At 40.0% G+C, this 13,205-nt stretch overlaps 1 protein-coding gene across 1 annotated transcript; it reads left to right on the forward strand.

Moving 5' to 3' along the window:
• Positions 1-1,266: 1,266 nt before the first annotated feature.
• Positions 1,267-12,819, forward strand: LOC133440455 (zinc finger protein 569-like; the record flags this gene model as incomplete). Its single annotated transcript, XM_061717715.1, has 2 exons — positions 1,267-1,757; positions 12,011-12,819. Coding segments are annotated over 2 exons (1,122 nt in total), but the record flags the coding sequence as incomplete, so codon positions are not given.
• Positions 12,820-13,205: the final 386 nt, after the last annotated feature.

Genomic DNA, 13,205 nt, shown 5'->3' on the forward strand with positions numbered 1-13,205 from the left:
TAGACTTTTTAGCTGACTCCGACTCAACTCACTGGTTCTGCAAATGTCTATTGCTTTATTTAGCGTGAAGTCCGGTTCTCTCAGTAGTCGTCCTCTCACTTGGTCATCTGTGATTCCACACACGATTCTATCTCGTGTCAGTGAGTTGGTGAGGTGCTCAAACTTGCAGTCTTTCACTTTGTTTTTTAAATCAGTCACATGTGCATCAACAGTCTCTGATTTTCCTTGCACTCGAATAAAGAACAGGTGCCTCAAATACGTCACATTTTTCCTTGGCTCACAATGTTGGCGGAAAAAGTTATTTCAGTGTATCATAGTCATCTACGTTTTCATCAAAGTGAAAAGTGTTATATACCTTTTAATTGCTTTGTCCCCGGCCACATGTTGGAACGCGGCTCTTTTTACTTCATCAGATTTTTTGTCGATTCCGCTGGCGACAAGAAACAGTTCAAATCTCTGGATCCAGACTCTCCAATTTTCCGCTAGATTTCCTTCTAGACTTAATGAGGTCGGAGGTTTCATCTTCTCCATTTTGTCTTCCTATTTTTGTTTTACTTCAAGTTTTTACTCTGACACCATGTTATACATGACACAGAAGAAGCCATTTCTAGAACAACTTTATTCTTCAACTGTCTCGATACCAACGCAGTAACACAAGAGTACAGTCACAGTGCCGCCTAATGGTCACACAGAGTAATGCACTTGTTTTCAAATATACTACATAGATGAAGGGGAAAACCGAAGGTTCAGGATAAACTTTAAAACTGACAAATACAACCAAGCAATCAACACTGGGAAGCACTTTTGTCTTGTTAAAATCCTATTTTTTTGTCCCTTTTTGTAATTCCAGAACTCCCACAAGAAAATGTTTGTAAGGTGGAGGAGGACGGGGTTTTCAGTGACCAGCACCTGGATAACCTGGAGAGGAGCTGCAGCCCGGACCAGGAGGAACCAGGGCATCCACAGACTACAGAACTGGAGGAAGACTCCAGCGGTCAGGAGATGAAGCACGAGGACGTAGAGGTGGATGTCTCATTGGTCAATGTCGCTGATGTGAAAGTTGAAAATGGTGAGCCAGGACCAAACTGTGGCCAGCTGCTGTTGCACACTTCTCCTGAAGCTCAAAACAAAGATGAGGAAGGGACTGAAAGTTTACGCTCAGACTCCAGTAAAACTGCAGATCCGGAGCCAATGAGACGACACGGTGACCACGAAGATGTTGCTGTCCCGTCAGACAGCAACTGTAAATCAAAGCTGACCAGGACCCACACGGGGAAGAAGGTGTTTTCTTGCAGCACTTGCAGGAAAGAGTTCAGTAGAAGTAGTATATTAATGGATCACATGAAGATCCACACTGGCGAAAGGCCGTACCTGTGCAACACCTGCGGCAAAACGTTTACTAAATCATCAACTCTTAAACGGCACATAACCACACACACGGGCGAGAAGCCCTACATCTGCAAAACATGTGGAAAAAGTTACACAGAAAGTTCCAACCTGGTGATTCACTCAAGGACCCACACCGGCGAAAAGCCGTTCGTGTGCAACACCTGCAGCAAAACCTTTACTAAATCATCAAATCTTAAAAGCCACATATACACGCACACGGGTGAGAAGCCCTACATCTGCAAAACATGTGGAAAAAGTTACAGGCTACGTTGCCACCTGGTGGTTCACTCGAGGACCCACACCGGCGAACGGCCTTACCTGTGCAACACCTGCGGAAAAACCTTTACTGAATCATCAACTCTTAAACGGCACATAACCACGCACACGGGTGAGAAGCGATATTTGTGCAAGACGTGCAACAAAGGTTTTAGCCGCAGAAGTATATTGCTGAATCACATGAAAAATCACCCGGAGGAGAAGTCTGGTGACTCGTGACAAATGAAGTTCATGTTGTCGTCCTCCGGGGGCAGCTGTCCACTCCTGTCTGACCCACAGAAGAAGAACCCGCAGAAGTCCAACCACCACCTCCTGTGGCTGATGAGCCTAATCCCCTCCCCACAAGGGTTGCAGGCTCAACCCGGATTTATGCTTCTCCGTCAACTTGACGCAGAGGGAACGATGTGGTTGTGTACTTTTTTCTTAAAGTTCTGCATTGAGGTTGTTTGAATCCCTGTTCCTTCTTAAAATCGTATTATTTGTTGCTGTTGGTAACTTGCCGTCTCCACGGTGCAAATAAAGAGCTGTTAGCGTTTGCTGAAGTTTCTTTAAACATGACAGTTTATTTCTTTCATCGACAAAGCCTCTCTCACACGTCCTTTTTCCCGTCTGTTTCTTCTTCACTCACATTCTCTTAAAGTAAAGTTAATCTGCAGCTCCATGTTGTTAAACTCTCCAGTTGCTGTCGTATTGTCCTTGGGCAAGACACCTTACCCACCTTGCCCCGTGTGAATGTGTATGAATGTTGGTGGTGGTCGGAGGGGCCGTTTGGCGCGGAATGGCAGCCACGCTTCTGTCAGTCTGCCCCAGGGCAGCTGTGGCTACAAACGTAGTTTACCACCACCGGAGAGAAAGTGTATGAATGAATAATGGTCTAAGTGTAACACTTTGAGATTAGTTGAATGGAAACTGCGTTACAAGTTAAATTCATTATTATTAATTAAGTTTTCATTTTAGATGGATAATATTTTATTGTTTATAATTCTGGAATATTACACTCTCCATATGTAGAAAGAGCAGCAGTGCCCCCTGGTGGTGAGTTATAAAAGCTCAACATAAACCCAAGAGTGAACAATCTATCGTAATAATAATATACACACAAATAAAAAAATACTTCAGTGCATCAACAAGAGGAAAGTTGTCAGTGACGCAGATTATTGGTACAGCGTGATCAGTACAACCAGCATTTAGTTCAGAAAACAATGTGGAAAGAGAAATGTCATCAAATGAAGTTGAAAAGTGGAGATGCACTTTTGTCCTTTATCCTCAACGTCCTCAATCACGTCATTTTGATCCAGATTGTTATTTCACTGGTCTTGGCTTCATCAAATGACACATCCAGGGACAGAAGCCGTGCATAGGTGTTCATCCTGTCCAGGTGTTGGAAGGTGAAGTGAAGCCGAAGCCATCGCTTCATCCACTGATCTGTTGGCACGGTAGGAAAACTGATAGGAATCCACTGTGTCAGGAACCATGGAGTTGATGTGGGTTAAAAAAAGATCATCTGCTCTGTTGGTCTCTGGAGAAGGTTTAATGAAAATGTCTCTCCATGAATAAGCACTAAAAATAACGTAAAAGTTCAAGACAGACTAATTATCCACAATATTTAACCAATAATGATGAAGTCATTAATGATATGAATGAGGTGGTTAATCATTTTAACAGGTATTTTGTGAGTGTTGGACCAAAGCTGTCAGAAAAATGTGTGATCCTGGATCAGCTGATGGATGGAAGGAAACATTAATAAGTAGAAATCCAGATTCAATGTTTCTCACAGCTGTGGAGGAGAGAGAAATCATAGATATTGTAAGTAAATGTAAAAAACAAGGTGTCAACTGACTGTGGTGATATGACAATAGTCAAAAAGGTTATTGATGGATTGTTAACTGACATACAGCTGTAATCAGTCGCTCAGAACTGGGACATTTCCAAAAAAAAATGAAAACTGCAAAAGTCATCCCACTGTACAGAACTGGAGACAGACACCAATTCACTAATTACAGGCCTGATTCTTTACTCCCAACATTTTCTAAGATCTTAGAAAAAGTATTTATTTACAGGTTGGACAAATGAATGCCAATCAAAAGGCCACGCCCCTAATTACGCATTAAACTTCTTGCTTTATATAATTCCAACCTGCCACAATACGAGGAAAAAGAGGCTTCAAACCCCTGCAGAAAACCTGTGGGTGATTCATGCATGAATGAACCGTCATTCTGAGTTTGGGGGTTAGTTTGGGATCTTTATTCCCTCTAGTGGTTAAATGTTGGAAACTGCAGCTTTAAATGTGTCTTGTATATCTATATATTTCACACCAAAATCATGTTAATTGATCCTCATTTCCTTCCCTGTGTTCCCTCTGGTCGTACCATCCGAAGTTTAACTTCCCTCTGACTTAACTTACTTTTTTATTTTAATGTCAAACGGTGACTCATGAGTCCTGCATGTGCACGTCAATAATAAATCCACCGACTGGAAGCGCTGAACTAAACTAAGTTGGATGTTTAAATGTTTTGATGTCTCAAAGACTTACCATGTGTATTATTTTGAAGCCCATTGCAATAAAAGTTTCTTAACAACATAAATGTTTTATGACAAATAATAAAGAACACATGAATTAAAAAATATTTGTATTTTATATATTGATATTAACAATCAGAAGCTTATCATATAAATTGCGTCAGCTCTCATTGTGTCAGAAAAAATAAAACTCTTTCTAAACCTTCTTGCTTGTGTTGTTTTCTCAGATGTAAATCACTTTGGATAAAAGCGTCTGCTAAATGACAGAAGTCGTAGTAAACCAGTGATGAAAAGAATGTTGTATGCATTTTGTTCTAATTACTTTCGTTGGTAAATGAAATACTTACTGTAACTGCGAGAAGGAACTATGTAATTTGTTCAGACTCCACTGCAGCCCTTCAGAGTTTGACTTCAAATAAAACAATAAGAGAAGACCTAGTGTTGGAAATATTAATGGTATTGTGGAGGTTATACAGAACTGGAATTACTGTGCAGTTTTGTTGGGTTCCTGCCCACATGGGTGTTGATGGCAATGAGAAAGCAGACAATATTGCTAAAAGAGCATTGAAATTGAGTAGTGAGGTAATTATGGAAATTCCTTTTGGTAAAGGTGAAGCAAAATCATGAATTAGAAAGACAGTGAGGGATTCATGGCAGAAGGTGTGGGACAACGGTGTAAAAGGGAGACATTTTTATAACATACAGAAGTCAATTAACGTGAAGGTTTTCAAAGGAAAGTGTAGGAGAGAGGAAGTCATCATTTCTAGATTAAGATTAGGTCATACTAGTTTAAAATCAACTCTGTATTTAATGTCAAAGTCCGTGTGTGATAAATGTGATGAGTGTGATGTCCAGGGGTGCAGATCCGATGTCAGGATTGGGGGGGACACCAACGTGATTTTAATTTTAAATTTTTTGCCAATATGCAACTCATACCATGCCATAAATTGGTAAAGGCTCGCCAAAAAATACTGCACAGGGAATCATTTATTGTGCTTACCTTTCTTGTTTATTTGTCCTAAACAGCTAACAGTGTGTGTCACCGCTTACTTAACTGTTATATTCGTCAATCATAATTTTAAGGGTTTTGGGCATGTAGTGTCTACTCATCTCAAATTCTTCTCACCATCTTCCTTTTATCCTATGGGGCTACTTTATGCACGATCAATTTATATATGGATGAAATATGGAGCCCTAAACAAGTTGTTTAAACTAACTGATCATGTTAAAAAAAGGACCCATTGCTAAGAGCACAATAAACACAGCACAAGTTGACCCAACATCATATTTATTTACATAAATGTCCATGTTTGTTTTCCATCTGTCATTTTCCAGGACTCCCTGGAAGAAGATATCCTGTATCTTAATAGGCTAACTCTTCTTGGCCGGGTTTCCCAGATCCGACCTCTCTTAAGGACTTAAGAGAGGTTCAAAGAAGGTTTCACTTAAGAGAGAACCCTAAGATACGGGTGTTTCCCAGATGACTTCTTAACGCCGTCCTTTAGTTTCTCTCTTTCAGAAGCTCTTTGGATGAGCTGTCCGGTTCTGAAACCAAATTAATCGATGCCAGGCAAATCGATCACCGATCACTATCAGCGCATTTTCACACGCAGCACTGCTGCCTAACGCACTAATTCCCTGCTGCCTGTGCGTTATAATGAAAAATTAAGATGATAAATATAATTCAATGACCCTTTTTCATCCAAACGGTGCGTTACTCCGTTATTTCTGGCTACAGTGAGGCTTTTTTTCCCCACACGCAGAGACCGGGAGGAAACGTGGTGGGCGTGTGTGTGCGTTCAAAAACATGAGCCAAGAGAAGGCGAGTTTCGCAAATCGCAACGTGGAATTACAGCAATCCCTGGTTTTTCGCAGGGGTTGTGTTCCAAAAAGAACCCGTGATAAGTGAAATTCTTTTTACAATTATAGAGGGCTTCAAATTGCAGAGATCAGCACCGCCTCGCACGTATTCCACTGCTCTTCTGAGCTGCTGCATCCCGACTCTGCAGCGTCTTTTTATCCTAAACCCCGCGGTGCAGGTGTGTTTTTTCAATAGAAGAAAATAGTTATGGGTCGTTGTCTTCACTCTTTTTTCTTCTGGGCAAAAAGATTCTTATAAACCAACATGCTACCATTGGTTATTATATTTGAGAACTGTAATGAACGATTCATCAAAGGCTCCTGTTCTTCAGCTGCTGCTGAAGCTCATTGGCCGTTTCTCAGCTTGTTGCTAAGCAACCAACGTTATTGATACAGGAAGTGAAGAAGCGGGGAGACTGTTTAGAATGCAGAACATGATGCACAATGTAAATCCATACAGTACCTGCTGAAATGAAGGCTAGAGGGGCATGAAATGGGAGCATTTAAAATAATGTTTTTATTTAAAGTAACTAAAAAGTTACTTTTCATAGTAACGCATTACTTTTTAGTCTAAGTAGCTGAGTTACTTTTTAATGAAGTAACTAGTAACGGTAACTAGTTACTATTTTTCAGTAACTAGCACAACACTGGTGGAGCCGCAGCGCTGCTCCTCAATGCACTAACTCCCTGTCATCACATACAGGTGCTCGGGCTCGGGCTCGGGCTCGGGCAGGAGGATCGGTGTCACGGCTGCCTGGACAGCCTGATCCGACAGCACGTCCAGGGGACTGAAGTGCTGACGCACCAATGCGTTCATATAAACAGTTCTGCTTCGCGCGGTTGATTTGCAGCGAGAACATGCTGTAGAGCAGCCAAATTATCAAATACATGATATTCATGATGATCGTTTTATTTGTGCGTAATGCATAAAGCATATACAGGAACACACTTGTTATTCCTTATTTTTCTTTTTTTCCCCCCCTTTGCTGTCACCAATGAATGCTAAACAATATAAATCTAAAGTATGAAATAGATCAAAATTTGTGCGGGGTGCATTGTTTTAATATCTCATTGCTTGGTGTGATATTGATTTGCCTGACGCGGCTGGATCTGTGAGTCTTTGTTCACTAAGATGGTTGTAAAGACTGGGTCAGCAGCATCTTTCATTTCCTTCTTAATGAAAGAGATTCTTAAGCTAAGAGCAACTCTGGGAAACGCGATTTTCTTTCACAGGCTCCTTAAGAAGGTTTGAAAGAAGTCTTTCGCTGTTAAGAACTACTTAACTGATCTGGGAAACCGGGCCAATATTGCTAAAAGAGCATTGAAATTGAGTAGTGAGGTAATTATGGAAATTCCTTTTGGTAAAGGTGAAGCAAAATCATGAATTAGAAAGGCAGTGAGGGATTCATGGCAGAAGGTGTGGGACAACGGTGTAAAAGAGAGACATTTTTATAACATACAGAAGTCAATTAACGTGAGGGTTTTCAAAGGAAAGTGTAGGAGAGAGGAAGTCATCATTTCTAGATTAAGATTAGGTCATACTAGTTTAAAATCAACTCTGTATTTAATGTCAAAGTCCGTGTGTGATAAATGTGATGAGTGTGATGTCACAGAGAATGTAGAGCATGTGATTCTTAAATGTGGCAAGTATGAGGTAGAAAGGAACGCTTTAAGAGACAGGATGTACGAGCTGGGACGGGAATGGAGTTTAGTAGGTTATTAGGGAGGAGTGAGGTGATGAGGGATTGTTATAAGGAAATCCTTGTCTTTCTTAAAGATGCAGGGATAGATAATAAGATTTAAATGTGATTATCTTATTTTATTTAGGTATTTCCTTTTTTCCTCCCTTTAAGTTAGACTGTAACCTGGTGTAATAATGATCCTGATGTTACACACTCCGGTACAGCAGGTGGCGGTAGAACCTAATAACGTTGGTTCTGATCCGCCATTAAACCTAGAGAAGAAGAAGGAGAGGACGGTTCTGTTGTTTCCTTTCTTTTTCCTCTTCAACAATGTCTAAGGTGAATCATCTGAGAGAGTTTATCGGTCAGCGACTAACAGCAGCTGCTGTAGAAATATTGTCAGTGTTTGAAAAAAGCATCTTGGAGTATGAAGAAGAGCTCGACCGTCAGCGCAGACTGTTGGACCTCGCCTGGAAACCTGAAATCAGACTCCACAGAGTCGGTACGTAACCCTGGAAAGTTGAATGAATGAACACATGAGTATGACTCCTACAAGATCCCTTTGTTTCCAGTTAAAAGCCGTGGTGATGAAGCAAACCAACTAAATGGGAAACTCCCCAGCTCAAGCAGCTGCTGATGTGGGATTCGGAAACATCCCGAACTAACTTGTTGTTCTGTTTACTTGGTGCTGCCTTTCATGGTCCATTCACACTCTGGACCAGACTCATATTTCACACTTTACACTTAATCCTTTATTCTGTAGAAAAGATGCAGATCACCGTTTTTTTAGATTTATTTATTCAACACAGTATAAAAAACAGAACAAGTAACATACAAATGTAAAAGAGAGATTGGTAATGTGCTAGGCTGAGGCAAAAAGCCCAAGGGGCTTATACGAGGCCTCTACCTGTAAAATACAGCAAAATATTGTACACAAATATAAAATATGCAGAATACATGATTACAGTCTAAAGACAAAGCAAATAAACAGCAGCATAAATAGAATACATGGTATCTACATGACTAAAGAAAAAAATAACAAATCTAGAAATATCATTAGGTAATCTGATCAATTAAATGTGTCCTGAGTTTACGTTTAAAATGATTGAATGAAGTAGAGGTAGACGAGATTGCTGTAGGTGTTCCATAACTGTATCTGATGGAGAACTGACACAAACCAGTACGGAACTTCAGGAGATTTAAATGATTAGCCTGTCTTGTATTAAAATGGTGCATATCACTGTTGAACTGAAAACAATCTTTACATGGCAAAGAAAATGAAAGTGGAAGGAACAATACTTTGAAAACAAAATTGCAGGTTTGATATGTATTTAATCCATCGTAGGAACAAAGGGTACTGGAAATTTAACGCAAGTTTATTGAAATGCCAGGCCTTTCATGATGGAATTGAAATCATAATCTCAGATGTAAAGTGTGATGAATCAATAATATCTTATGTTGCTAAATGGGAATTCTTAAAATTTAAAATTCTAGAATTTGCTATTAGTTTTGGAAAATCACGTAACAGAAGTAACAAATTATCAGACATTATTAAAGAAGTAAACTACTATTGCAATAACATTTTACAGACTGATGAGGATAAACAAAAATTACAAATTTAGCAAATTAAGCTTGATGAAATCTATCTCAGGAGAGCTGAAGGTGCTTATATAAGATCAAGAGCAAAATGGATAGAGGAAGGAGAAAAAAGCACATCATACTTTTGTCGATTAGAAAAAAGAAGACGGGAAAGAAATTCAATCAAAACACTGGTGATTAAAGATCAAACTGTCACAGATCCAGCTGTGATTGCCAGAGAAATAGTTTCCTTCTACAGTAAGTTTTATTCCTCATCTTTCTCTAGAGATGATTCTGACAACTTTTTTAACTTTAACAAAGATATTATTCCAACTATAGAAAAAGAGTTTGCAGATTTACGTGATGCTGATATTTCTTCTGTTGAACTTGACCAGTTAACAGTTTGTCTTTGGACAAATCCCCAGGGAGTGATGGTCTTACTGCAAATTTGTATAAACATTTCTGGGATTTATTAAAGGAACCATTCTCTCTTATGTTAAAAGAAGCAACTAATAATATCACATTTCCCTCTAGTATGAAACAAGGAATAATAACTGTGATTCCAAAACCGGGTAAAAAACCCAAGAGTGTTAGAAAATCTTAGACCGATCACCTTATTGAACAATGATTACAAAATTGTAACCCTCATTTATGATAACAGATTAAAAAAGCATTTGCACAAAATCACAAGTGACTCCCAATCTGGCTTCATGAGGGGTAGATCCATTCACAACAATATTCGCTTAATCCTCGATCTTCTAGACTATAATAATTTAATAGAAGATGATGATTTTATTTTGATTTTTATAAAGCGTTTGATTCGATTGAGCACCCATTCATTTTTCAGTGTTTAAAATTAATTGGATTTGGTGATAAATTCATAAATATCTTTGAATCCCTTCATCAAAGTTCAAATAGCTGTATATCTTTACCAGAAGACACATCACCTCGATTTACAATTAAACGAGGAGTAAAACAAGGCTGTCCTATTTCTCCATTTTTCTTCATAATAGCTACAGAAATGCTCTCTATCCTTATCAAAAATTCCAATATTGCACCTTTAGAGGTACTTGGAATACATGTAATCATTAGCCAGTTAGCAGATGACACTACTATCTTCATGAAACAATTATCTGAAGTCTCAAAAATATTGCATAATATTGCTATTTTCTCCAAAGCCTCAGGGCTGAAATTAAATTTGAACAAATGTGAGTTCATGCCAATTCACCATAGTCACTTATCAGAGGCATACAACATCCCTATAAAATCTGTTGTCAAATATCTTGGCATTTCCATCTCTAAAGATTCAGCAGAACGTGAAAATAAAAATGTCTGGAGGGTAATTAATGAATGCCAAACCAAACTTAACTCCTGGTTATTAAGAGACATCAGTTTATTAGGTCGTATCTTCTTAACCAAAATGGAAAGTCTCTCCAGATGTATTTATCCAGCAAACTCGTTGTCTATTCCCAATAACGTAATCAAAAAGATTAATCAGGTTAACTCTGATTTATATCTGGAGAAAGAAAAATAACATTAGGAAAACTGAACTGACCAAAGAATTCAAAGATGGAGGCCTGCAAGCTACAGATTATGATTTCATTAATGGAAACCTAAAAAAGGAACTGGTTGAAATCTTTTCTACACAATAAGAGCTTTTGGTATCATTTTTAATAAACTGGGAGGCATTGAACTGTTACTAAGATGCGACTTTACCGTTCAAATTTCATGCTTTAGACTTAATCGTTTATTTTGTAGAAAAGATGCAGGTCACAGTGGCTCCGTGTAAGATGTGAGATGACACTGGCAAAAAACGCAATCGTTGGAGGATGCTCATGTAGGAGTTCATATGCAGGACTTGTAGTTAGATCATTATTTATGACGCGGAAGAAGCCATTTCTACAACAACTTTATTCTTCAACTGTCTCAAAACCAACGCAGTAACACAAGAGTACAGTCACAGTGCCGCCTAATGGTCACACAGAGTAATGCACTTGTTTTCAAATATACTACATAGATGAAGGGGAAGACCGAAGGTTCAGGACAAACTTTAAACCTCACAAATACAATCAACACTGGGAAGCACTTTTGACTTGTTATAATCCTATCTTTTTGCACCTTTTTGTAATTCCAGAACTCCCACAAGAAAATGTTTGTAAGGTGGAGGAGGACGGGGTTTTCAGTGACCAGCACCTGGATAACCTGGAGAGGATCTGCAGCCCGGACCAGGAGGAACCAGGGCATCCACAGACTACAGAACTGGAGGAAGACTCCAGCGGTCAGGAGATGAAGCACGAGGACGTAGAGGTGGATGTCTCATTGGTCAATGTCGCTGATGTGAAAGTTGAAAATGGTGAACCAGGACCAAACTGTGGCCAGATGCTTTTGCACACTTCTCCTGAAGCTCAAAACAAAGATGAGGAAGGAACTGAAAGTTTACGCTCAGACTCCAGTAAAACTGCAGATCCGGAGCCAATGAGACGACACGGTGACCATGAAGATGCTGCTGTCCCGTCAGACAGCAACTGTAAATCAAAGCTGACCAGGACCCACACGGGGAAGAAGGCGTTTTCTTGCAGCACTTGCAGGAAAGATTTCAGTAAAAGTTGTAATTTAATGGATCACATGAAGATCCACACTGGCGAAAGGCCATACCTGTGCAACATCTGCGGCAACGCCTTTATTAATTTATCATATCTTAAAAGCCACATAACCACGCACACGGGCGAGAAGCCCTACATCTGCAAAACATGTGGAAAGAGTTACAAGCAACATTCCCACCTGGTGATTCACTCCAGGACCCACACTGGCGAAAGGCCATACCTGTGCAACACGTGCGGAAAAACCTTTACTAATTTACCGGTTCTTAACCGCCACATAGCCACGCACACGGGCGAGAAGCCCTACATCTGCAAAACATGTGGAAAGAGTTACAAGCAACGTTCCAGCCTGGTGATTCACTCGAGGACCCACACCGGCGAAAAGCCGTACCTGTGCAACACCTGTGGAAAAGCCTTTACTAGTTTATCGGATCTTAAACGCCACATAGCCACGCACACGGGCGAGAAGCCCTACATCTGCAAAACATGTGGAAAAAGTTACAGGCTACGTTCCACCCTGGTGATTCACTCAAGGATCCACACCGGTGAAAGGCCGTACCTGTGCAACACCTGCAACAAAACCTTTACTAGATCATCACATCTTAAAAGCCACATAACCACGCACACGGGCGAGAAGCCATATTTGTGCAAGACGTGCAACAAAGGTTTTAGGCGCAGAATTGATTTGCTGAGTCACATGAAAAATCACCCGGAGGAGAAGTCTGGTGATTCGTGACAAATGAAGCTCATGTTGTCGTCCTCCGGGGGCAGCTGTCCACTCCTGTCTGACCCACAGAAGAAGAACCCGCAGAAGTCCAACCACCACCTCCTGTGGCTTATGAGCCTAATCCCCTCCCCACAAGGGTTGCAGCTTCAACCCGGATTTATGCTTCTCCGTCAACTTGACGCAGAGGGAACGATGTGGTGGTGTACTTTTTTTTTTTAAATCTGCATTGAGTTTGTTTGAATCCCTGTTCCTTCTTAAAATCGTATTATTTGTTGCTGTTGGTAACTTGTCGTCTCCACGGTGCAAATAAAGAGCTGTTAGTATGTGCTGAAGGTTCTTTAAACGTGACAGTTTATTTCGTTCATCTACAAAGCCTCTCTCACACGTCCTTTTTCCCGTCTGTTTCTTCTTCACTCACATTCTCTTTGTAAAGTTAATCTGCAGCTCCATGTTGTTAAACTTTCGTTTGATATATTTTGATATATTTACAGTTTGATATATTTACATGTTCTTTTTACAACGTTCTTCTGAAAAACACGAAGAAACTTCAGAGAAACGAGGCCACAAGAAGAA

The sequence above is a fragment of the Cololabis saira genome, chromosome 3 (assembly GCF_033807715.1).
Source record: "Cololabis saira isolate AMF1-May2022 chromosome 3, fColSai1.1, whole genome shotgun sequence".
Classification (NCBI taxonomy): Eukaryota; Metazoa; Chordata; class Actinopteri; order Beloniformes; family Belonidae; genus Cololabis; species Cololabis saira.